Below are 24,776 nucleotides of genomic sequence, written 5' to 3'. Positions count from 1 at the left end.
GCCCAAACCTCTTGTGAAAAATACCAAACACTTACAGTGGGTTTAGATCCCTTTTAAGCTTAGCACTGATTTGGCTTTATTACCCCTTCTATTTGCTTTTTTCATTTTCTATAGCTTGCCTTCATCATCTACCTGGAACATATGAACATATCTTCTTTAGCACGCTTTGGATTGGCTGATTTGCATTCTTCCACTGCTCTCATTTAGGGAACTACTTTGTTATTTTTCTTAAACTACTGTATGAGATTGCATGTGTTTTCTAACTCTCTCCCTAATGGGATTTTCCTCATCCTAATACCTGTCCCTCATGTGATCCATGCTCCCCCACTTGCTTTATCTCTTTTGCTGCTTTTCCTGTTAAGAGTGCTACTTGTTCTTACCTTCTCACCTACCCCAGCTTTTTTCTTTATTAATTTATTTAATCCCAATTCCCACTGCTTTTTTAGACTATGTGGACCAGTAGCTCTTATATACTTTTGGGTTGCTCTTTTTTGTGTCAATGCCATCCGGCATCAGTAAAATAAGCATTGGAAAGCCAATAGGTCACAAAGGTGAGACGTATTGGCCTAGCAATTCTTTTAGTGTGTATCCGCCTATTAGTACACACGTCTTAGAGGCCTGTTTTTTTCGGTACTGAATGCATAGATTTGCCTCTTGCTCTTTGCTAGATCACCAGTCACAGAGATTCCACTAGAACCTTTGTGGCCCTTCTTTTCAATAATGTTCCCCTTTTGTCTTTCTGGTACCTTTTCTAGTTCTAGGAACAAGATGCAGTTTTGCTAAATGTTGTGCTTACAGATGATTTACTCACTCACAGTCGATATTCCAATGCAATACATTTGTGGATAACGATATCTTAAGATATCATTTCAATTACAGAAGAACATGTTGATAGTAAATGCTCTGGGAGTTAAGGCTAACGAAGCAGCGAATTTAGTTAATCTAAACTTGTACAATTTAGTAAGGTTTTAAAGGTAGAGATCACAGAAAATAGGACCAAGGAATATGTCTATAATGTCTCTCCACCCAACTATTTTTGTGTGCACGGTATTAGAATATCAATTAAAAAATAAAAAAAAACTCGGAACGGTTGTGGCAGTTTGAACGAATTGTGAGGGTGACCAGAACCCTTGTAGTTATGGTCCCAATAATCTGTGTCAGGAATGAGAATATAACTACGGTCTGTTCCTTTTTGCGTTAACATACTTGTGTATGACTGTGGAGTATGAGAGGAGGTTTGAAAAATTGGATTGCCGTGTGAGGTAACGTGTGAAGCTAGAACGCACTCACACTTTTCATTGCTGGTGGAATGAAGAAGGGTCTGTTGCCATTCTGGGAAGCATGTTATACATGCAGCTTGTATAATTGTCATGATGTATGTGTTTGTAAGTACGAATATTCCTCTCATGTTGCCTGTTAACTCAAACGTTTAGAACCCCCCCCCAAAAAATAAAACTGCATCTTAATGTCACATTGTGCTATGTTTAACACGATTGTCTGCACGGCAGTAAAAAGATAACTATATATTCTCCCAAGACAATGAAAGACATGCAAATGTCACTGAGCCATCTTGTCAAAGCCACCTGACCTAATTACGCGTCCATGTCTGTCGCACACGATGCTGTTTGTCTCTTCGCCGCTTTTGTTTCTTTAACACCTGACTTGCAGCAGAGAGAAAGGCAAGCAAAGGGCGGCATTTCACTAGGAATAATTTTACATTTTTTACATGATGGGGCCATTACCGAATGTCATTGTGTTAAGTGTTTATCTACTTAAGAGTGATATTTTGTGCAGCATCTTTACAAAATGATCTTTGTCAGTGTTGCTAGGTAACATTGCGCGCTTCGCAGCTTCAGAGAAATAAGGTCACATCAAAGAACTCTGCATTATTAGCATTTGCATTATACTAATAAGGTATTTGCAGTGTGTCTTACAAATGTGCTTCCTCTTTTAATTTTTCAGGCAATGCCATTGTCTACGGAAACTCACTTGACATTTACACGACGGCAGGGGCGCTCCTGTCTCTGGGAATAGCGGGCCCGCGCATACACCTGGCGCAGCCTCCGACGTCCTCGAACGTTCCATGCTTTAACAACTACGCAGTGGAGCAGGCTGTGGCGGCAGCCCTCTCAGAGGCCGGGGTGACGACCCACACCAACTGCGTTCTCGCGAGCTGGAATGACGGAGACGACCCCGACCCCATAAAAAGCGCGTCTTTCACCACTGACACCAAGCCGTTTAAGTTACAGTGTGATGTAAGTGCTGCTGGTCTTTTCCTTGAAATCGAAGTATATGCCATTCGTTGGTTTTATTACATTTACTCTGTTCTTCTCACCCACGGCCACCTTATAAATCTTACTCCTTTTAATGCGAAACTAAATCACAGAACAATCATTAGAAAGCCAGTAGATCTGTTTTTAATGTTTGAAGTGATGATATGAGTTCTATGTTAAATGTTTTAAAATTGTGTTGTATATTTGTTGACCTCAGTCGAGGTCTATATCAAATTAAAATAAACTTGGAACTTGAAACTTGCTAAATTAAAGCAACCACTATTGGCTTTGCCAGTAAGAGAGGAGCGTGCAAAAAGATATTGCTTTTTATAGAATAGAGATAGGAGGTGAAGAACTGAATGTGACAGACAGTTTGATTTGAGTGTTTTTTTCAGATATAAAATAGTTCCTCATACATTCCATTGGATGCATTTGTAGTAGGAGGAAGGATATGTCAATAGCATGAGGTGAGAGTGAAATACTGCTGGGAGGAGCCAAAGTTCCACTCTGTGTATATTTCACAGAAATAGTAACAGTAGGTCTTGCTAACAACCGTGCCACGACATTAGACCTAAAAAATATACAGTCTGTCAGCCGAACCCTGACTAGAAGACACTTCCTTCCTTTCTGACGTATCACCACCATCAGAATCTCAAAGCTGACTTCCTATATTTGGTTATAAATTGCACTGTATTTTTTGCATTCTCATTTCTGGTGTCAGTTTTTGTAAACTTTTACCATTCTGAAAGGCGTCATGTCATCAATTCTTTAAAAAAAAGTGCACTAAGAAGAACCGAGAATGTGGGACATAGGTCACTCCCCTTAGCCATTGTCTTTCATGTGTTTTTTCATGGTTTGTCATGGCTTCAATGGGTGTATATCGAGGCTGTAGCATTTGGTGGATGGTTACATTGTCCCATTTGTATTCCCATTAATTTTTGGTGAAGGTGCCTCAACTAGACGTTCTGTTAGACTGCAGCTGTAACTTGACAGGTATCTTGTTATAGAGAACCACTTTGTGTTCTTTAATGTTTTACATGCTGGCATAGCAATGTTTTCATTGCTGATTTATGAATTTTTAGTTTAGGAACAGAAATCAGTTTTAATGCTTTGGACTGTCATTAAGGCCCAGTGTTATTGAATAATGCTCCTTAGATGTTCACATGTTTTAATTTGTTGTGATGATTACATGTTGCTGGACACAATCAGACTTCATATCCAGCCGCAGCACCGAAAGAAGACTTCATGAAGTGAGATCCAGGGACCTGCCCTCAAATGGATCTGCTACTTTCTTACAGCAAGAATCAGAAGAGTGAGGCTGCCACCATACAAGTGAGAAGCCAAACACCTCATATGTAGAGTATCCCAAGGATTATCCTTCAGCCTGACCCTATTCAACATCTACATGAACCCACTGGCTGACCTCATCAGGTCACATAGCATCATCATTATTTCATAGACGACATACCACTGATACACTGTTTGTCGGACAAGACGCTGCAACCAAAAGCAACTTCACCAGATGCCAAAGCTTAACATAGCAAGACTGGAGTGGTTATCTTCTGAAAGAAGATTTCAGCATGGGACTTCACAGCGGCTCTACACCAGACCCCACCGCTCGCACCAAGAACCTAGGAATCATCCTTGATGGCAAACTTAACATGTCAGCTCAAATACACCCTGTGACCTTTAACTGCTTCCACATCATGAGGATGCCATGAAAAATCTTTCAGTGGATCCCGGAAAATACCAGGAAAACAGTAACACAGGCCCTGATTACCAGCAACATTGACTACAGCAACACAAACTATGCAAGGAGCACCAACAGACTCTTGAACAGGCTCCAAACAATCCAGAACACGACAGCAAGACTTGTCCTCCTCCTCACCATACCCACATCTCGCCACACCTCAAAGCACTGCAAGGCCTCCCCACACACAAACACACTCAATCCAAACTACTCACACAGATACAAAGCATTACACACAACATAGGCCCAGCCTACCTCAAAAGCCACATACACTTCCATCACCCCACCAGACACCCCCGATCCGGAGGAGCCTCACTAGCGCAGGAACCCCACATGCGCAACAACAGAACTAGAGGGCATGCTTTCTTGTTTGCATGTGTGTTATTTGTCGCATATTATGAGTGCAGTGGCGTGTTTTCCATTGTCACCTGCTTGCCCATGCCACTGATTGTATTTTAACCCGTTTATCGCGGCCGCGATTTCGCAGCAGTGCGGCACAACGGCAGCACTTAAGGGGTTAAATCTGCGATTATGGAAGTTGTTTAAATTAAGTGTTTATTCTCTCCTGGTCATTCGTCAGACTAATAAGCTCGTTTTTCACTCAGGTTGGACTCACCTGAGTACATTGTTTTCTGTTTTCCTTCAAGTTTCTGTTTTTCATTTCACCTCACAAAAAGTTTAGGCATTGTGGCCCTTAGGGGGTAGTTGGGTATCCCTGGCCCTGAAGAATGCCCCAGACTGGTTTCGGCTTCTAATGTGGGCAGAAACTTGCTGGCCTTGCTACTAAAGACGGTGTGAGACATTGCCTTCACTAACCGTCCCATTTGTTTTTAATCTTACCTACAGTTCCCACTAATAAAGACATTTTGCCAGAGAACTGTAAGGTATTTATAATTCACTGATCTAGATCCCTCACCTATCTAGTAGTTTTTTTAAATATAAGAACTCTCTCCTGCCCCGAGTCCAGCAGGAGGTCGAGTCCGCCATGGTGGTATTACCCTACCAGGGTGGGGAGAGGTTGCTGATGATGAAGCATGACACAGTTTTGTGTGTGAGGCTTTCTCTTCCAGAAGGATGATATTCCCTTCCCCTTTCACTCACACAGGAATTTTTGGAATGTCCAACTTGGATTTTTGTGTATCTGGGTCAGGGTAGCAAAACTGGTTGCTGTATTCTCCCTGCAGCTACCGTACCTATTTGTGTTGGTTGTGTTTTAGTAGGAGGGTGTACAGAGGCCTACCTCCTCCTCTTTCTTTTGTGTTAAGAGGGCACGCTTTCTCTCACATTTCCCCCAAAGCCTGGAACAATGTGCCACAGCACATGAGAGCCTCGTCATCACTTCTCAGGTTTCGCAAGAAGCGAAAGACCTGACTTTTCGAGTAACCACCCCCCGGGTGGACACAACCTTCCCATCTGCAAGCACCTGATACCTTCTAGAGTGATTAATGCACTATACAAATAAAAACAACATAACATTTACAACTTCTTTTGTTCAGTAAGTAAAGACTTGTGCTCACTTATGCTCACTTAAGCTTTCTTAAAGATGGTACGAGAATCCTGGTCCTTTTTCAAAAGTATCTGATATGCAATATTTTGGTGAGTATACTTTTAATATCAAAGCTTTCAATAACTAACTTCACTAGGTATAGCTAAAATAGGCAGTTTTAATTTTGTGTGGGAAGCCTGCCTAAATTAAAATTCACTATGGGATTTCGGTCGATATTTACCCTGATAGGACAATTGAGTTTGAAAAACTTTTATATATCAAGCTTCACACTTAAATACTGTTTTGCAAAAATGAGTCAAGTGTACATTTACAAAAGTTCTGCATCAAAATTACTTCAATTGTAGCACTGAATTTGCCAATGAATTTTTCAATGGATTTGTTATCATCAATAAAATTGACATCCACCATGACTACAAGGTTTTTTTTTACGTGAAGATATAGTTCCATTGTAAACAGCCAACAGCTTTCCAAAAACAGGCAACATGTGTTTTGCTGAGTTCACACTTTGCTTCTTCAGGGCTTTAACTTTAATCAAGAAATACATCCTGCCTCAATATGATCCAGCATTCCTTAACTTAAAGTTTAAGGGCCAGATGTACGACGGCCAAAATAGCGCCTCGTAAATTGCTAGTCTTTTGCGACTCGCAATTTGTGAGGCACTCTTTAGGATGTACAACAGGGTGTCACACACTGCTAGGGATTCCCAAAGTGGTCGCAAATCCCTGGGACCACTGCCTGCCCTTAAAAAATATTTTCCTCTGCGATTGCAAAGGGGAAGGGGTCCCGAAGACCCCTTCCCTTTTGCGACCCCAGTACCACCCTCTTGAAGAGGGTGGTAATTTGCGAGTGTTTTGCGCCCGCAATTGCAGACACAAAACATCTGCACATAGGGTTGCGCATGCTATTAGGAAGGGAACGCCCCTTCCTAATAGCGAGTTGCAAAACCCTATTTTGCGACTCGCAAAAAATCACAGCTCGCAAATTAGGGTTTGTACATACACCATGCTGTTTTTGCATGTGCAAACGGGTTCGCAAACCCGTTTGCGCATACAAAAACCTTCGTACATCTGGTCCTAAATAAGCTATTTTCATTCACCTGTTCTGAATAGATTTCCAAGTGATAACTCAGTTCACTAATAACGAGGTTCTGCAGAATAAACGTTACAAAATGCATTCCCATCCATGGGTATTATTATGGGGTTGTCAAATAAATTAGAAACCTCTTAAAGATCTCATATGAAACAGAATTCAGAAGATCAGTGATGCAGTGCTCTAACAATGCAGCATTTTACACAGATTAACTTCACCTTCAGGCTCCTTTTCCAACCCTCGTATTTCAGTGTATGGTTAACTTCGTTAATGCAAAGTGTTCTGCCAAAGGGGACATCATTGCCACTAGTTACAGAATCACCTTTATCACAACCTTTACTATGATCACTATCATCCTTACACCACCATCACCATTTCCACCCAACAACCGTTACTACCATCATTACCGTTATTAGCACCACCCTTACTAGCACCATTGCTGCTCCACCACCTTCACTTTTACTGTCACCATTATCATCACTACAACTATCACTGCTTCTATCACTACCAGCAGCAATATCAACTCACTACTACATTACCACTACCAGTGTCACCAAATCAACCCCACTGTCACCTCCAGAGCACCGCCACTATTACCAGCATCATTTCACTAACATCACCACTATCACCATTACCACTGCTGCCATCATCCTCACTACTATCCCCTCCATCGTAACCATTAACACAACGACTACTACTAATGCATTTATCACAACTGCCACCATCACTGCTACTACCAACCCTAACATTCCCATATGTTTGTGTAAAAATATTATGGTGTGAACAAATGTGTTAGAGACACCGTATGTGTATTGTCAGTAATAAAAAAAAAGGTCAGACCTATTGCTGTGCCAATGTCTGTTCTTCTGTATTTTCACTTTTATGTAGAGGGCATGAGTTTATGATTAGTGCTCTTTGCACAATGTCAAGGTCAGCCGTCGATCCACAATTTCCACCCAGATATTTACTGCTGGAGAGATTGCTCCAAAATTCCTAGGATTCGCAGATCATTCGCTGCAGAAGTTTGTGCCACACCCTGGATCAGTATGAAAAAAGATCCCTTGGCATTGCCCTTTCAGTTTGACACATTTTCAGCTTTTTCCAATGTATGAAATACGCCTAGTGAAAGATCTTGAAGTAAACCAAATTCAGTTTCTCTTTGATTGCCACTTGTGTGGGGTAACTTCAGCCATCTCTCCAGTCATCTTCATCCAAGACACCTGGGGCCAGATGTACGACTAGCTTTTGCATGTGCAAATGGGTGTGCGACCCGTTTGTGCATGTAAAAACCTACATGGCCATGTACAAACACTATTTTGCGAGTCGCCAAAAATAGCGACTTGCAAAATAGTGTTTTGCGACTCGTTATTAGAAAGAGGGTTGCAATGAAGTCTCAAATGGGAAGGGGTACCAAGGGGACCCCTTCCCCATTGTGACTGGCTCTGAAAATATATATTTTTTTTTTTTTGTAAAATTTTTATTTTTGATTTGCAAAAAAGAAGAAACAGACAAACATAGGGCTGCGGAGGAACCGCACATTACTCCAGATCAGGGCAAAGCATTGTGCACATATCAGCAGTGACCCAGACTATATTACAAGCATATCCAGGCCAGGAGCGAGACAACATAGTATCTAGGCCACAGTACCAGCGGCTTACAAGCCCATCAGTAGGCCAGGCCGTCCAGGAGAACCAGAGCTGCAATAAATTGGGCCCCAATCCTCCAAGTTCCACACAGGCGGTGCAGATAATCAGTCCGCGGACCCTCCACAGCCCATAAACCATGACAACCAACTGCCCCATCCCACCCCCACCCTCCCCCCTGGTGGTGACGCCATTCACTCAGCACTCATTCCACATCCATATTATACTTGAAAGAGGTGCATCGATCTCAATGAAGCCGGGCATACCGCCGAGGGTAACCCCTTAGAGAGAAAGTCAACCAGGGGACCCCACTGATATCGGAAATTCCTATACTGGCCAAGGAAGATGTCCGCCACTCTTTCCAAACTGAGCAACCTCCAAAGTCGTGCATGCCATAGTGACACCGCCGGGGCATCCTTCTTTTTCCAGGCCGCAGCCAGCGTGAGCTTCGCAGCGCCGAGGCATAGCCACAAAATCTTCTTATCGGCCCTGGTCTGATAAACCAGGCCAGGGTCACGCAGCCCTAGCAGGACACAAGCCATAGACTCATCAATGGGATAAGTCAGCACTTCCTTTATATGTGAGAGGATTTCCTCCCAATACGGACGGATCACCGGGCAGTCCCACCAGATGTGGCGGAAGTCTCCCAAAAGTCCGCAGCCCCTCCAGCACTTATCCGAGGTCGCCGGGAAAATGCGGTGAAGCCTAGTCGGGCACATATACCATTGCATGACCGTCTTGAGGTGGGCTTCCCTCAGGTGCAAGGAATGATTAAAGGTTGTCAGGTCCCGCCAAAGCGCCGACCATTCCATATCCGAAATGTCTCGCCCCAGCATTTCTTCCCATTGCCCCATATAACGAGGTCGAGGAGCTACCGTCGATTTGAGCAACAACTGGTATATGAAGGAAATGGCCCCCTTCATGGCGGACGTGCGTAATATAAAGGCTTCAAACGGTGTCGGCGGTCTCGTAGCCGCTTCCACCACCCCAGGTGACGTAGCCCAGTGAAGCAGCTGAACATGCCGGAATTGTTCAGACTGGGGGACCCCATAATCTCTCATACAATTAGTGAAAGTGAGGGTGTCCAGGCCGTGGAACAGATGGGTCAACGCCCGACACCCCCCCTCCCTCCACACCGCAAACGGCCCTTCATGAAGCGCCGGAGGGAAAGCCGGGTTGTAATGCAAGGGCGTAAATGGCGAAGGGAACGTGGTCCAACGGTCATCCGCCGCTAGCGAGTCCCACACCTTCAACACTGTGCTCGTAGGAGTGCTTATATATGCGTTGAGAGGGCGGTCCTTCTTCGGTTTCCAGGCTAAGTCCCAGATCGACCTGCCGGCAACGCATCGGTCCATATGGAGCCAATGTTTCTCGGAGGTTTGTTGCGACCACTCCACCAACACTCGCAGTTGCGCCGCCTTGTAATATAACTGCAGGTCAGGGAGCCCGACTCCACCCTCAGATCTCGGCCGACGGAGAACCGCATAGGAGACCCGTGCCTGACCCCCTTGCCAAATGAAGCGCAATACATGGGTCTTGAGCCGTCGAAAGAAATCGCTGTCTATGGGGATAGGCAATGCCTGGAACAAATATAAAAATTTAGGGAGGAGAACCATTTTCACGGCATGAACTCTGCCCAGCCACAACAGAAATTTTGGTTTCCACCTGTCCAGTTCCGTCCGGGTCTTCGCCAACAAAGATGGGAAATTGGCCTGGAACAGCCCGCCCACTGTCGGAGTCAGATGGACCCCTAGGTAGACGATTGAACCTGTGGCCCAGGCCAGCGGAGTCAGCGGCCGTACCCGATTCCTCTCGACCTCCGAAAGGGTAAGATTCAGGATGTAGGACTTGCCATAGTTGACCTTAAAACCGGCCACGGCCTCAAACTCCAATAAGACCTCCCGGATGCACTGCAGCGAGATTTCCGGATCAGTAATAGAGAACAAGACGTCGTCCGCAAAGAGCGAAATCTTGTGCTGTTCCCCCGCGAACGGCAGACCTCGGATCCCGACGTGCTCCCGCACCGCTACCGCCAGCGGCTCGATGCTCAGCGCGAACAGCAGGGGGGACAGAGGACAACCCTGTCTAGTGCCCCGAGCGTGAGTAAAGAACGCTGACATATGACCATTCACCGTCACCCGGGACCGGGGGCAGCAGAAATTAGCCTTCACCATAGTGATGAAAGCCTCCGAGAAACCAAAGGCAGTCATGGTATTGAACAGAAATCCCCAGTCCACCCTATCGAAGGCCTTCTCGGCATCCAGGCCCACTAGGACTGCCGGAATACGAAATCTTTCTGCCTTCTCTATCAGATGCACCACCCGACGAGTGTTATCATGCGTCTGGCGCCCCTTGATGAAGCCAGACTGGTCTGGATGGATTAGCGCCGGCATAAGGTCTTGTAGCCTACGTGCCAGGATCGCCGAGTATAGTTTGGCGTCCAAATTAAGAAGCGCTATCGGGCGAAAGGAGGCGCATTGCGCTGGATCCTTCCCCGGCTTTGGCAAGACCGTAATCATCGCCTCCGCCAAGGAGCCAGTAGAGGAACCGGAGGAAGCCATGTCATTAAAAAGGGTTACCAAGAAATCGCAGATCTCGGAAGCGTAGGATTTATAAAACACAGCGGTGTAACCGTCTGGGCCAGGTGCTTTGTGAAGCTTCAAGTTCGCAATAGCATCTAACACCTCCTCCCTGGTAATCGGGGCCCCTAAAAGCTCGTTCCATTCCCTGGACACCTGCGGAAGGTGCAGACGCCCCAGGTACTCCCTCTGGGCAGCTGCTCCCAGCCTTTCCCCCCCGTATAGATCCGAGTAAAATCGTCCGAAAATGGCCGCCTTTGTTTCGTCCCGGTGCTGCAACTGACCCACAGAGTCGCGGATCCCCCCAATGTACTCACGTTCCCGCCTGTCGCGAAGCTGTCGGGCCAGGTGCCTCCCCACCTTGTTACCACAGGAGTAGGACTGTCGGCCCAATCTCAGTAGTGTGAACTCCGCCCTGTTATTGTAATGTGCCCTCAGTTTCCCCCGTACCGCCGTGAGAGGCCGGAGGGTCACCCTCGAGGGGTTAAGTTTATGCGCCCGCTCGAGAGATGCCAGCTCAGTCTCCAGGGCCTCCCGATCCTTGCGGCGCAACCTATTAAGTTGTGCATTAAGGCCCAAGCACGTGCCCCTGACGGACGCCTTAAAGGCATCCCATGTGTTGGATACCGAGGTATCGGACGGCGGATTGAGGGTAAAGAACTCCCTAATGGCCACCCGCAGCGCCTTGTTAGAATCCTCGTCCCGAAGTACCGAAGCTGGGAAATACCATTTCCGTTGCCCGGTGTCTGCCGACGACCAGCGCAGAGTAAGCACCAGCATGCTGTGGTCCGAGACCGAGATGGGCAGTATGGTGGAGTCACGGACATCTCCCCTAAGAGCCTGGCTGAGGAATATATGATCCAATCGTGAATATGAGTGGTGTACATGAGAAAGAAACGTGTAATCTCTGGACGTTGGATGCATAAACCGCCACCCATCAACCAACCCCAGTTCCGCAATCTTTTGCCGTGACAGCTCAGAGAACACACCAGTATCCGCCCTGCGAGCGCCTGAACAATCCAGCGCCCTGTCCCACACCAAATTACAGTCCCCCATGAGGAACAACCGCCCTTCTACAAAATCACTCACTTTATGCAACAGGTCTTGTAAGAACTTATTCTGGCCAGTATTAGGAATATACATCACAACAAAAGTACAAAGCCTCCCCTGCACCAGCCCTTTCACCATCAACCAACGGCCCTCCCTATCCGTGCGTACCGCCACAGGTTGAAAAAGCAGCTAAGTATGGAAGAGGAGGGCCACCCCCTTATGCTTCGTGGACGCAGAGGATCTGTATATTAGGGGATATGCCTTATGCTTAAGACGCAGCTCATCTTTGCGAGCAAGGTGAGTCTCCTGAAGTCCCACTATATCCAATTGGTGGTCAGTTATATACTTCCATACCTTTTGCCTTTTCTGCGGGGAGTTCAGCCCCTTAACATTCCAGGTCCCTAAGCTAACAGGCATCGTGAGACACAAAACTAGAATCCTCTATGACTCTGGAACATGCCCACCACCCCCGCCAGAAGGAACCCTGGTCACAGCACATATGAAAAGCATACTCCCGCCAACCCTCCTCCCCACAATTCCAACCTTGAGCCCCATGCAAAATCACCCCGCAACTCTCATACCAACAGCGCCTCCCATCCATCCTCTCACCATCACATGACACAACCCACAACAAGCCCGCGTCACCACCAGAACCCCCCCACACCCCCAACCCCAACACCCCAAACAGCCCCCCCAAGACCCTCCCCCCCCCGGAAACCCCCAGACAACCCATCCAAAGTCCACAAAAGTCCTCCCAGGGCTGGCGAGGAGACATCAGCCGAAGTCCCCTGTAGGCCGAAGGAAAAGGAAACATTGAAAGCGTAAACAAAACATTAACAATGAAGAAAATACTCATCAGTCCCAGTGGTCCACAGGTCACGAAGTTACGACCACTTCGGGGACTGGTCAGGAAGACCATCTCGGTTCCTCCCAAGGTCACGGTCTGGGGAGTCTTCTCCGAAAGTACATCCATTCACCCAGACCGGGGGGGTCCATGCCCCTCCAGCGCCGATCCGCAGAATCAAGTCACCGTCACGCCGCTCCAGAGCTGGCCTGTGACGCCGGCACCGTCGCTGAAGCCACTGACGCCACTGCACTCCCCCTCTCCTGCTGACTGGCATCGCGGTCCGGGCGCCCCCTCGCCGGAGAGGACCCCACTCTATGCCACGAGGAAGACCGACGCCGCCTCCGAGATGGGGATGCATTCGACCCCTGGGACGGGGCAACCTCCTCCAAACCCAAGAGCTCCTTCGCCTCCCGAAGGGAGCGCATCTGCATCAGACGATTCTGCCACCTGAAGATGATCCTGAACGGGTGCCCCCAAGAGTAGGCGATGTTGCGTTCCCGCAAAAAGGAAGTCACCGGCCGAAAATCCCTCCTCTTCTGAAGCGTAGACGCAGCAAGGTCCTGGAAAAGCTGGGGATGATGGCCCCGAAAGTGCAGCGAATCGATGGCCCTAGCCTTCCGGAGGATGCGCTCCTTCAATTGAAAGTCATGTACACAGACAAGGATGTCAGGGGGCGGCCCCCCCCCTCTCCTGGGCAAACCAACGCGATGGACCCTATCCATCTGGATAGTCTTCACCTCATCCTCATCCAGGATCTGCAGCAACAGCTCCTGCACATAGCCTCGCAGGTCACCCGACTCACCATCCCACGGTACCGCTTTAATGCAAATGTTATTCCGCCGGGAGCGGTTCTCAAGATCTTCCATGTGTGCCTGTAGGTCCAAGTTCTGCTCAGTGAGGCGAATGACATCTTGCTGGAGTAAGTGGACATCATTGGCCGTGCTCAAATCATGGTCCTCAAGAGTCGCCACCCTTTCTCCAATCCCATCAACATCTCGCCGGACTTCCCGGAGATCAGAGGCCAGCTGCGCCCGCAGCTCAGAGATGTCCTCCTTGATGGAAGCAAAAAGTTTGGTCATAAAAGCCTTAGTGGCCGGGGCCTCGTCATCGGGTATCCCAGGCGACCCACTTGAACCGGGGGACGCCGGCTGCTGCGACGATCTAGCCGCACCGTCCTTCAGAACGCGTCCCTTGCGGGCCTGGTTAGCCATAATGCCGGGCGCCTTGCACCAGGGCAAACGCTCCACTAATCACCACCAGAACCAAGCAGTACCCTGATCCGGGCCTGCAGATGCAGCAGTTGGCCCCGGCGGGCAGTCCCACTCCGTGTCCACCACACAGCTCCTGGCCAGAAGCTCCCGGCGAATCTCCGGCGTCCAGATACCAGGAGGTAGGAGAGCGCAAAGCCCAGGAGTCAGGAGGCCCCCAGGCAGCTACGATAAGCCCTAGGTAGGCGGTGCACGAAGGCAATCCAGACAGCAAAAGTCCATGAGCGAGCGCTACGCACTCAAACAGTCGGCTGAGCCAGGCAAAATGGCGGCGCCACGCTCCTCAACCAGAGCACCTCCGGGCCTCCAGGTACGCACCCCCAACAGCACCCCTAGTCCGCACCAGCTCGCAGCGTAAGGCTGGAGCCTCCTCTGGGAGTCCGGTCACAGGCAATGGGCAGCCGCAGTCCCCTCGGGTCACATACCACCTAGACGGGCCCCAAACGCAGCCTGTAAAGTCCTGCAACAGCGTAGGAGGCCGCGCCAGCCTCGATCGCTTCCGCCTTGCTTGAACTGCTGACCACCGTTAACACCCCCACATGGTCGGCGCCCGTCTCCACGCGTCGAGTCCAGCAGCTCCTGACCGGGTAAATGCGGCCTCTGGGAAGCGCCCGGGGCCTCCACCACACCTCCCGGCCTGTGCTCCCGGGTCCCCACACTTCTCGCAAATCAGTTCTTTCCGTCTCGTGGGTACACCCCCACAGCACTAGCGGCGCCGTGCCAGACCATAGAAGGGCCCAGGGCAAGCACCACCCCAGGGGCAGTCACGAAGTCGCCGCCACACCAGGAGCCGGCAGCTCTCCCAAGACGTCCCTCGATGGGCCCCTTCTGCGGGCCGGGCTCCCTCCGCACCTCCCCTGTCCAGAGCGGGGGGTCACTCACCAGGATTAGGCCTCCTGGGGCCCTCGCGGAGCCCGGTCCCTGCCGCTCCACAGATGCACCTCTGGATCCCGGCGGGCTCAGTGGTGCCGCCCCCCGCCGAGGCCTCCGGGACCTCTCTGCTCTCCAGGCCGCCACTCGCCGGCACCTTCAGGCTCCACCGGAGCTCGCAGCCGCCCCACGCTGCCTCCGCCGACAGCCCGCAGCCCAGGCGGTCCGATGCCAGATGACCCAGGGCGGGGCGGGGCGCAGAAAGGACCCCCTCCGTCGCGGTGGGCCCCGCGTCACGCCGGGCCGGCCTCCGCTAATCAAGACCGGGGATCCGCAGGCCGCAGAGCTCCGCCTGTCTCGCAGCCTCCCTGGGCGATCCTTCTCCCCGCCGACGGCACCGCGCTCCACCGCAGCGTACCGGCGACCTCCGCCACCGAGTAGGGGCCGAGCTGGGCACCAGGTGCCGCGCTGTTAGCAGCTTTGCTGGATCGGCGCCGGAGAGACAAGGAAAAGCGTCCTACTCCGACGCCATCTTGGCCACGCCCCCTGAAAATATTTTTTAAGGACAGGCAGTGGTCCCAGGGACCACTACCTGCCCTTAAAAAATGAAACTAAAACGCTTCATTTAAAAAAAAAAAATGCATCCTGTATTACTTTAAGGAAAACGGGCTGTATTTAAAAAAATAAAAACTGCTTTATTGACAAGCAGTCCCATGCATGGAGGTCTGATGAGCCCAGCAGGCCACCATCCCTGGGAGGGCCAGCCATTCCCAATGGGGGTAGCAAATTGTGAGTGGCTCATTAATATATCATGAGCCTCACATTTTGCGACCCCCATTGGGAATCGCAATAGGTGTCTCTGACACTGTTGTACATTCCAAATTGCGACTCGCAATTTGCGACTCGCAATTGAGTGCAAATTGAGAGTAGCAATTTGGAATGGTTGTACATCTGGCTCCTACATCTTCGTTCCACTTCTTTTTTAAGATTTCCTGCAAGTTCACTGCCAATCGTGAAAGAACTTGGAGGTTGATTTTCTTCAGTTTTGCTGATCAGGATGTGATATTCCTGCAGAGCATTGCCAGAAATCATCCCCTTTCTGGTTCCATATAATCTGAGTGTGTGGCTTAGATGCACAAATTTTTTCTAGTCTTTTTTCCGGCCCTAACAAACCCCACCCCGAATGTCCTTGAAAACGTTATGTACTTCAATCCCATAATAGTGCCCAGTTTGAAAATAGCATTCTTGATCCGGCTCCCAAGTCCCCTATGGCTGCAAGTTTATTAATTGTTGACCATTCCACATAGGATTTCCACTGTCCGTATTACTCTACCACATCGCTGCCTCCGCCTAACTATATGATTTAATCTTAATTGTGGTGGTTTCAAAGTGTAATGCTGGCATTGCTCTGATTATGAGTGTATGTTTAGAAGATCCTCCCCCTTTCCTGCAGCATTCTCATTCGAGTATTAAAATGCAGATCCGTCAATTCAGCTTCCGCCATTAACTCAAATGCCCAATAATATTTTCAGATATCTGTATGACCAAACCACTGGATACGCATATCTGGATATTGTATTTATCACTTTAGGTTCCACAATATTCCACAGTAACCTACGTAATTATCTTTCCCTAGGTCAAAAAAAGTGTTGGCCTTTCAAATTATGTATTTTGGAGCATATAGAGCTAATCAAGTCAATTCTGGCATTAACTTTAAGTAACAAAAATATTTTAATGGTTATTTGTAAACCTACTTATATGAAATAACCCCAGTTACTCTTCTGCAGTACATGCACAGACGTCTGTGAAACCCAGAATTACAACACTAGAGTGTTCTCAAACACATTTTCAACAGCCACCTGAGTGGGGGATTTTCATTTTATATATATTAAATCTTCCAAATTTTCCATTCCTCCTTCTGCCACCATTCTCCCATGACTCTTTACCCTTTCTTTCCACCTTTGCCTCTTCTCTGTACCTATCTGACTCTCTTATCTTCCCCACACCCTTATCCTTTTTCCTTGCATGTCCCACATTTATCCTGTGTTCTGTGCATTTCCTATATTCCATATTGTTTCTTCACTCAGTTTACATTCACTGTAGGTAAACTGCCCTGGTATTACAAGCTTTTCAACAGCAAAGATTTGAACACTGAAAATTTTTACTTTTCGTTTTGGGTGTTTGCAGTTTTTCTTTTCTTTTTATAATTTTAACCCAGTATTGGCAGTTGTATTAGATCTGATCATTGTTCCATACGTAAGATACAAAGATACAGTTTCATTTGGATTGTAGTTTATCCAGTATTGGGGTATCTTTCATAGATTCACATGCCTGAATCATTCCTTGTCGTCGAGATAGGAGTCCCACGGTATCATAATCAAGCAGTATTTTTTTTTTTTTTAAAAAACCTTGATTGTACAAAAGGAAAACAGATACAGACCTACAACCAACACGGCCGGTCAGTAATGAAATCAGCAAAATTTAAAACAGTACATAGTTCATCAACCGACAACCCAAGGGTCCGGCAGCTTAGAAGCAGGATGTGGTTAGGAGCACCTGTCAGATGAGGATAAATAAAAGGTTTTCATGTTTTAATACACACAGACAACAAAAAGAAAACCCACAAGAAAAAAGTCGAGGCAAGAGTATCAGTATGGGGTCTGCTACGTGCGGTATGGGGTAGACAACGAAGAGCAAGCATCAGAAAACATGGAGAGGGGTGGCGGGGATCAGGAGCGAGCAACACTGCACAGAGAACAGAAAGTCAAAATACTGGAACGTAAAGTCAAGGAGATCCTGTAATGTCAAGGGGTTCTGCAATGGGAGGGTCACAAATCTCTCCACGATAAGCGTTCCACTGACCCCAAATCCTAACCCACTTCCTGGGTCTACCCCGGGAGACGTATACAATTTTTTCACGAAACATGCACCAGTCCATGTTCTCCTCCCAGGTCGAGATCAGTGGCGCCCTATGTGACCCCCAAAGTTGAGCGATGTCTCTTTTTGCAATCATACTGCCCAGTGTGACCCATTGAGTCTGAGCAACGGTGCAGTCATTCGGTTCCCAAATATTCAGCAGACAGCGTCGGGCCTCAGGAAAGAGCCCGACGCCCGTCACCTCCCGCATCGCCGCATGCACACGATTCCAGAAGGCCACCACCTCCGGGCATTCCCATATAATATGAAGGAAAGTAGCAAGCAAACCACATCCACGCCGACATAACCCATCCACCGAGTAACCCATATGTATCAACCGTGTACCTGTAACATAGACACGATGAAGAATCTTTAGCTGCACCAGTCGGAGACGCGCCGGAATATCGACTTCCTTAGGGGAGGACACTGCAGCCTGCCAGTCCTCATCGTCCAACTCCAGCCCGTCACCCGTCCACGCCTCACGCAGCTGTAGTAGGAGATCTGAACGGGTATTAATACGTTTTTTGTATATGAGGGAAATAGTACTATCAGGAACATGTCCATCCAGCACTCTATCCTCCAAAGGAGAAGACTCGGGAATCAAGGTACCAGTGGGGAAGACCGAGGTGAGCGCATGACGGATCTGAAGGTATCGGAAATATTCGCTATCATTCAGCGTATATTCCCGCTTTAACTCGTCAAAAGTTTTGACCCTATCGGTGGCCCAAAGATCACCCACTTTGCTGATACCGATAAGGTCCCACCGATCAAATCCCTTTGAAGACCACAGACCGCCCAGCCTCTCAGCTGCATATAAAGGAGTCGCCCTAGTGAGTCTATCAGACCAGCCTGTGGCCGATGTTGCGCTATCCCATACACGTATGGCTACCGCAGTGGGGCCCGCCAAACATCTCCTGTCAATCTTGGAGTAAAGCGCTCTATTATAATCGCCCCCCGGCAGCTGCCACCTGTCCATATCATAAGCGGGATTAGGAACAGGTCCATACATGGCGTGGTTGATAGCACTCAACTGGGACGCCCAATAATAGCGCCTGACATCCGGCAAAGCTATACCACCGTCATACCAAGGCAGAGTCAATTTCGCCAGCGCTATGCGTGGCCGTCCGTCCCAAACCAATTTCCTCTGGAGGCCCTCGATCTCACGGAAATAATCAGCTGGAACCAGATCCAGCGTGTTCTGAACGGCGTACAAGAATCGTGGAAGAGACATCAGTTTAAATAAGGCCGCCCTCCCCAAAGGGGAAAGAGGCAATTTACACCACGCCGCTACATCCGATCGAAGTCGGGCCAAGGGGGGCTGTAGATTCCGCTCAAATCGGACTTTGGGGTCCAAAGAAACGTAGATCCCCAAATACTTGAAACCAACAATGGAGATAGGTATAGGGCAGAAGCGAGGCAAAGAAGATTGGCCACCCGTGAGTGGGTAAATACAGGATTTAGTCCAGTTGATAATCAGACCAGAATTCTTTCCGAAAGAGCTCAAGACATCAAACAGGACTCCCAACGACTTACGGGGAGAAGTAAGGTACAACAATATGTCATCGGCTTAGAGCGACACGCCGTCCTCGAAGGCAGGGGACCACCGTATGCCCTTGAGCGAGGGCTCCCAACGGAGCCACGCAGCAAGGGGTTCGAGAGCGAGCGCGAAAAGGAGAGGCGACAAAGGGCAGCCCTGTCTCGTGCCACGCCCAAGGACAAAAGGAGCCGAGGCCCGTCCATTAACCACCACCTGAGCGAGCGGTTGTTCGTATAAAAGTTGAACCCACCCGATAAACTTGGGACCAAAGCCAAATTTGGTGAGGGCAGCCCACAAATATGACCATTCCACCGTATCGAAGGCCATCGAGGCGTCAAGGGAAACCAAGATGGCCGGGTCAGTAAGAAACCCCGCCCTCGCCAGGACACCATGGAGGCGTCGAAGATTGAGTGCCGTATTACGGTGGGGGATGAATCCGGACTGATCAGGGTGCACCAAATCGCCGATCACCGTGATCATGCGGCTCGCAAGAATTTTAGCAAGAACCTTGGGTTCTACGTTCAGAAGCGAGATCGGCCGATATGATGAACAGTGTTCCCGAGGCTTACCGTCCTTGTGGATGACCACAATGGACGCCAGTCTCTGATCTCGGGGAAGAAGCCCGAGATCTCGTGACGCCAAAAACGACCGACGAAGGTACGGCGCCATTTTGTCGGGACACAACTTGTACAGCTCAACTGGCAAACCGTTCGGGCCCGAAGCCTTACCCGGGCGAAGTGCACGGATAGCGAGCGCTACTTCATCGGTAGAAAAATCCGCCTCCATAAGCTCCCTATCCGAGTCTGACAGACTAGTCAATGTAATATCACGGAGCAACAGGTGCGAGTCCTCCTCAGGTTTATCCGAGACAGACGAATACACCTTCCGAAAGTGCTGGGCAAAGACCTCAACTATCTCGATCGGGTCCACAACATGCACACCATCCATTCGCTCAATAACAGGCACCACACGATTCACCCTATCCCGTCTATCAAGCCAAGCCAGCAATTTCCCAGCCTTGTCACCCACATCATACAGGCGTCCCTGCTGTTCACGATGCATTGCCTTAGCCGCATCGGTCACCAGAGCTCTGTATTCGAACTGTTTAACCACTTGGATGCTAAGGTACCTGATATTCTCCCATGTAATTTCCATTGAAATCAATGGAAACTCCATGACGAGCTGAGCTCGTCATGAGCGTCGAAGGGGTTAAGCGCCAAGGAATGCAAGTTATCAGGCGTAAACACAGATTCCATACGTTCCTCCAATGCAGAAATATCAGTTTCAAGTCGTACCACCTCTACAGTTCTGCGCCTCCTGTCGCTGGCAATCAGAGAAAGAGTCTGACCTCGGATCACAGTCTTGTACGCCTCCCACAAAATAACAGGAGAGGATACTGACCCCTCATTCTCAACAAAGTAATGTTCCATACACTTAACCACTTCCTTACTAATGTTGGGGTTACGGAGATGCCACGGATTAATAGGGGCGACACGACCCCCGGACTCCAGCCGCACATCAGTATTAAGCCACAGTGGGGAGTGATCCGAGATCCCTCTTGCCAGTTGTCTAATTTCTCTCACGGATACCATCTGCGCTGCTGGTACAAGGATATAATCAAGTCGCGAGAGACTACCGTGGGCCCCCGAATGAAAAGTATACTGGAGCTGCCCAGGGTGTAGTTGCCTCCAACAGTCCGCTAATCCCAGGGTATCCATGAAATTTCCCAACCATAGCTGCGACTTGGGGAGGGTTCTACGTGGGCTGCGATCCTCCTCTCCACTGACAACCGAATTAAAATCCCCACCCACCACCAGCAAACCATCGGGCAGTCCCAGGACCACCCCCCCCAAATCTGAGAATGTGGTGGACTGTAGACCAGGGGGAACATACACAGACAAAATGGAGATCGTCTTCCCCTCCCAGCGACCCACGACAGCAGCATAACGGCCCCTATCATCCAATACCTCGTCATCTACCTCGAGGGGGAGGGAATTCCTAACCAAGATACCCACCCCCCTCGATCCAGTGGTAAATCCAGAGTGGGCCACCAAGCGGTAGCCTCTTCTATTCAGTGCACGGCACGTATTGCCTACCAGATGCATTTCTTGTAGTAGAACAACATCAGGGGAGTGTCGCTTTAAATACTGTGAAACTATCCCCCGTTTTATTCTATCTCCGAGACCATTAACATTCTAGCTCAGCACCCGCAGCCCCCTACCCGCCATCCAAAACAGAAACCAACAGTCCCCCCGCCACAAAGCAGGCACAAAGGATAAAAGAGCAACCAAATCAGAGCCTCGAAACAAACAAACAAGAAAAGACCCCCCTACCTCCCCCCAAAGAGCCCTCAACACACAACCCCCCACCCTGCACCCCTGCGGTAGACCAGAAAGCCACCCCAACTTGCAGTGTGCCTGTCGCCCCATTAAACTAACCTACAAGAAGAGATAGAAAAATGTCCCCTGAGGAGGAAGAGTCCCGAATCCCCCCACCCCTGGGTATTAACAACGTATAAAACAGAACTATCATAGAGCCGCTGCAAAGCGTCCAATAATGGCTCATCGGTACCGACTCACTGATCCTGTTCTTCCAGGCCGCTTTCGGCACCTCTCGAACTCTCCGAATTGGTGTGTTGCATCGGCAAGTCTAGCCAGTCACTAGCTACTTCAGGACGATCAAAGAAAAATGTACGTTCATTATACACAATCCTCAGGCGAGCCGGAAAAAGCATGGCATACTTCAGTTCCATATCTCTGAGGCGTCACTTCACCCCCGTAAAGGCCATACGCTGCTTCTGCACCTCCTGAGTGAAATCCGGATAGAAACTGACCGACACATTTTCAAACTTGGTAGGACCATTAGTACGGGAGGCCTGCAGGATAGCGTCTCTGTCACGGAAGTTAAAAATCCTGGCTATGATAGGCCTCGGAGCGGCCCCGAGCTTGGGCTTCCCACCTGGAATCCTATGAGCACGCTCCACCGCAAAAAGTTTACTAAGGCCCTTCGGGGTCAAATAGTTTTGGATAAGGTCCTCTACCAAAAGGTCCGTTGGCACATCCGTAGAATTCTCCGGAACACCTATAATGCGAACATTATTGCGTCTGGCTCGGCTCTCAAAATCATCCAGCCGACGGGCAAACGAGTCTCTGGCCACGCGAAGATCGCGGACCTCGGTCTGAAGACCCGACACATCTGTAATCAAGCTTGCTGTCTTTACGTCCAGAGATTTGACCCGTTCGTTGGTTTTCCCCAGGTCTGTCCTGATAAGGTTGACCTCAATCGCAACCGTATCCAATTTAGTGGCTAGCGTTTCGTATTGCTGACCCATCGAAGTCTGGATATTGGCAATAGCGCCCATGACATCCGTCAAAGTCGGCTCCTCATTCGCAGGAGGACCGTCGCCAGCGTCTACGAGGGCCTTGCTCGGACCACCCGGGGAACCCTTCGGGCGAGTAAAGCGTTCAATAGTCTGGGTCTGAGCGGCTCCCCCTCGATTCGGGCCTCTGGTGTTGCGCCTCTCAGCGTCCGGCTTGCCTGCCATGGTGATCGACGAGCTCCGAAGGGTCCTCCAAGATCTGGGAAGAATGAATCACTCTGTGGCAAGCGCAGTAAATCGAGAAGTCGAGGAACGACAGCCAGAGGAGAGAAGGCAACCAAGCCAGGACAGCAGTATCAAACAGCGATGAGTCGACACCAATGATGACCGAAATCGAAACCGAAAGTGCCACAGGGGCAACGGAGGCGTCCCTCCAGCCGTTGTTGTTCGATTACCACCTGGGCACCTCGGGAACTAAAACCCCCGGACTCTCGTCACCGTAGGCCTCAAATTACAGGGTGCAGCAAGTCCAGTTCCCGGCGGCCAAATCAAATTCCGAGAAAAGCTTTCAATATCAGCAGGGCATCAGCATGAAATACCCGTCAACCAATTCAGGATTAATGCCAGGATAGATGTGGGTGGCGGAAGGGGTCTCGGGAGCCCTCTGCTCACGCGCCCATCTTGGATCCGCGCGTAGCTCCTCCCCTAATCAAGCAGTATTGAAATAATGCTACAGGCTATATTGGCCCTGAGCCAATATAGCCTATATTATGTCCTATTTAAAACAAGCATTTGCAATGCAATAGGTCTCGCATTAGGAAAGTTTGAGTTATTGGTATTGTAAATGACAAATTTTTTATTTATGTATTGGTTTTGAAAATAGCAAAATTAATAGCTTTGTCATTTACAATGCCAATAGTTTTAACTTTCGCAAACGTGACACCTATAGCATTTGTAATGCAATATGTGTTGTATTTACATGACTTGGATGTATTAATATTACAAATAACAATGGATTTTATTTTTTTTAATTAATACTTAAATAAAAGTTATTGTAATTTATAATGGCAATAGCTTAAACTTTTGTAAATAACTTTTGGGAAGATTATGTTCAGTGTATTTTATTGTGATGAAAATCCAAGAACAGAAGTGAAATATTAACATCTTTTTGTGACATTTGTAATAAATCATGAAACATTGAGAGAACATATTAGAACCAGTTGTTGTTGAATGGTTGCACAGAGTGAGGCTGTGGCCTTCAGTGGTGCTGAGTGATGCTGTGGCCTTCAGTGGTGCTGAGTGATGCTGTGGCCTTCAGTGGTGCTGAGTGATGCTGTGGCCTTCAGTGATGCTGAGTGATGCTTTGGCCTTCAGTGGTGCTGAGTGATGCTGTGGCATTCAGTGGTGCTTCGTGATGCTGTGGCATTCAGTGGTGCTCAGTGATGCTGTGGCATTCAGTGGTGCTATAGCGTTGAGTGGTGCTGAGTGATGCTGTGGCGTTGAGTGATGCTGTGGCGTTGAGTGATGCTGTGGCATTGAGTAATGCTGTGGTGTTGTGGGATGCTGTGGCGTTGAGGGATGCTGTGCGCTGAGTGGTGCTGTGGCATTGAGTGGTGCTGTGGCATTGAGTGGTGCTGTGGCATTTAGTGACACTGTGGCATTTAGTGACGCTGTGGCATTGAGTGGCGCTGTGGCGTTGAGGGGTTGTGTTGGAGGGTGGAGTTAGAGGGTGGAGTTGGAGGGATGATTTGGAAGGTGGAGTTTGATTTGGAGTTTGGAGTTGGAGGGTGTAGTTGGAGGGTGGATTTGGATGTAGGATTTTGATTTGGATGGTGTAGTTGGAGGGTGGAGTTGGAGGGTGGAGTTGGATTTTGAGTGTGGGGTTGGAGTCTGTAGTTGTAGTTTGCGGGTGGATTTGGAGGGTGGATTTGGAGGGTGGATTTGAGGCTGGAGTTGTAGTTGGAGGGTGGATTTGTAGGGTGTATTTGGATGTTGGAGTTGGAGGGTGGAGTTGGATGGTGTTTTTGGAGGGTAAATTTGTAGTTGGAGGAAGGAGTTGGAGTGTGGGTTTGGGGTGTTGAGTTGGAGGGTGGAGTTGGATGGTGGAGTTAGAGGGTGTAGTCGGAGG

The 24,776-nt window shown here is 48.9% G+C and overlaps 1 protein-coding gene across 5 annotated transcripts in view; it reads left to right on the top strand.

Moving 5' to 3' along the window:
- Nucleotides 1–24,776, top strand: part of CFAP61 (cilia and flagella associated protein 61) — a 2,132,686-nt gene that overhangs the window by 1,440,120 nt on the left and 667,790 nt on the right. For all 5 annotated transcript variants that reach the window (XM_078649333.1, XM_078649336.1, XM_078649335.1 and 2 more), the window contains one exon: nucleotides 1,963–2,255. In XM_078649333.1, the coding sequence (XP_078505459.1) occupies nucleotides 1,963–2,255 (293 nt within the window). The remainder of the gene's footprint in view (nucleotides 1–1,962; nucleotides 2,256–24,776) is intronic.

Source organism: Lissotriton helveticus, chromosome 6, assembly GCF_964261635.1.
Source record: "Lissotriton helveticus chromosome 6, aLisHel1.1, whole genome shotgun sequence".
Classification (NCBI taxonomy): domain Eukaryota; kingdom Metazoa; phylum Chordata; class Amphibia; order Caudata; family Salamandridae; genus Lissotriton; species Lissotriton helveticus.
This window is presented reverse-complemented; position numbering and strand designations above follow the sequence as displayed.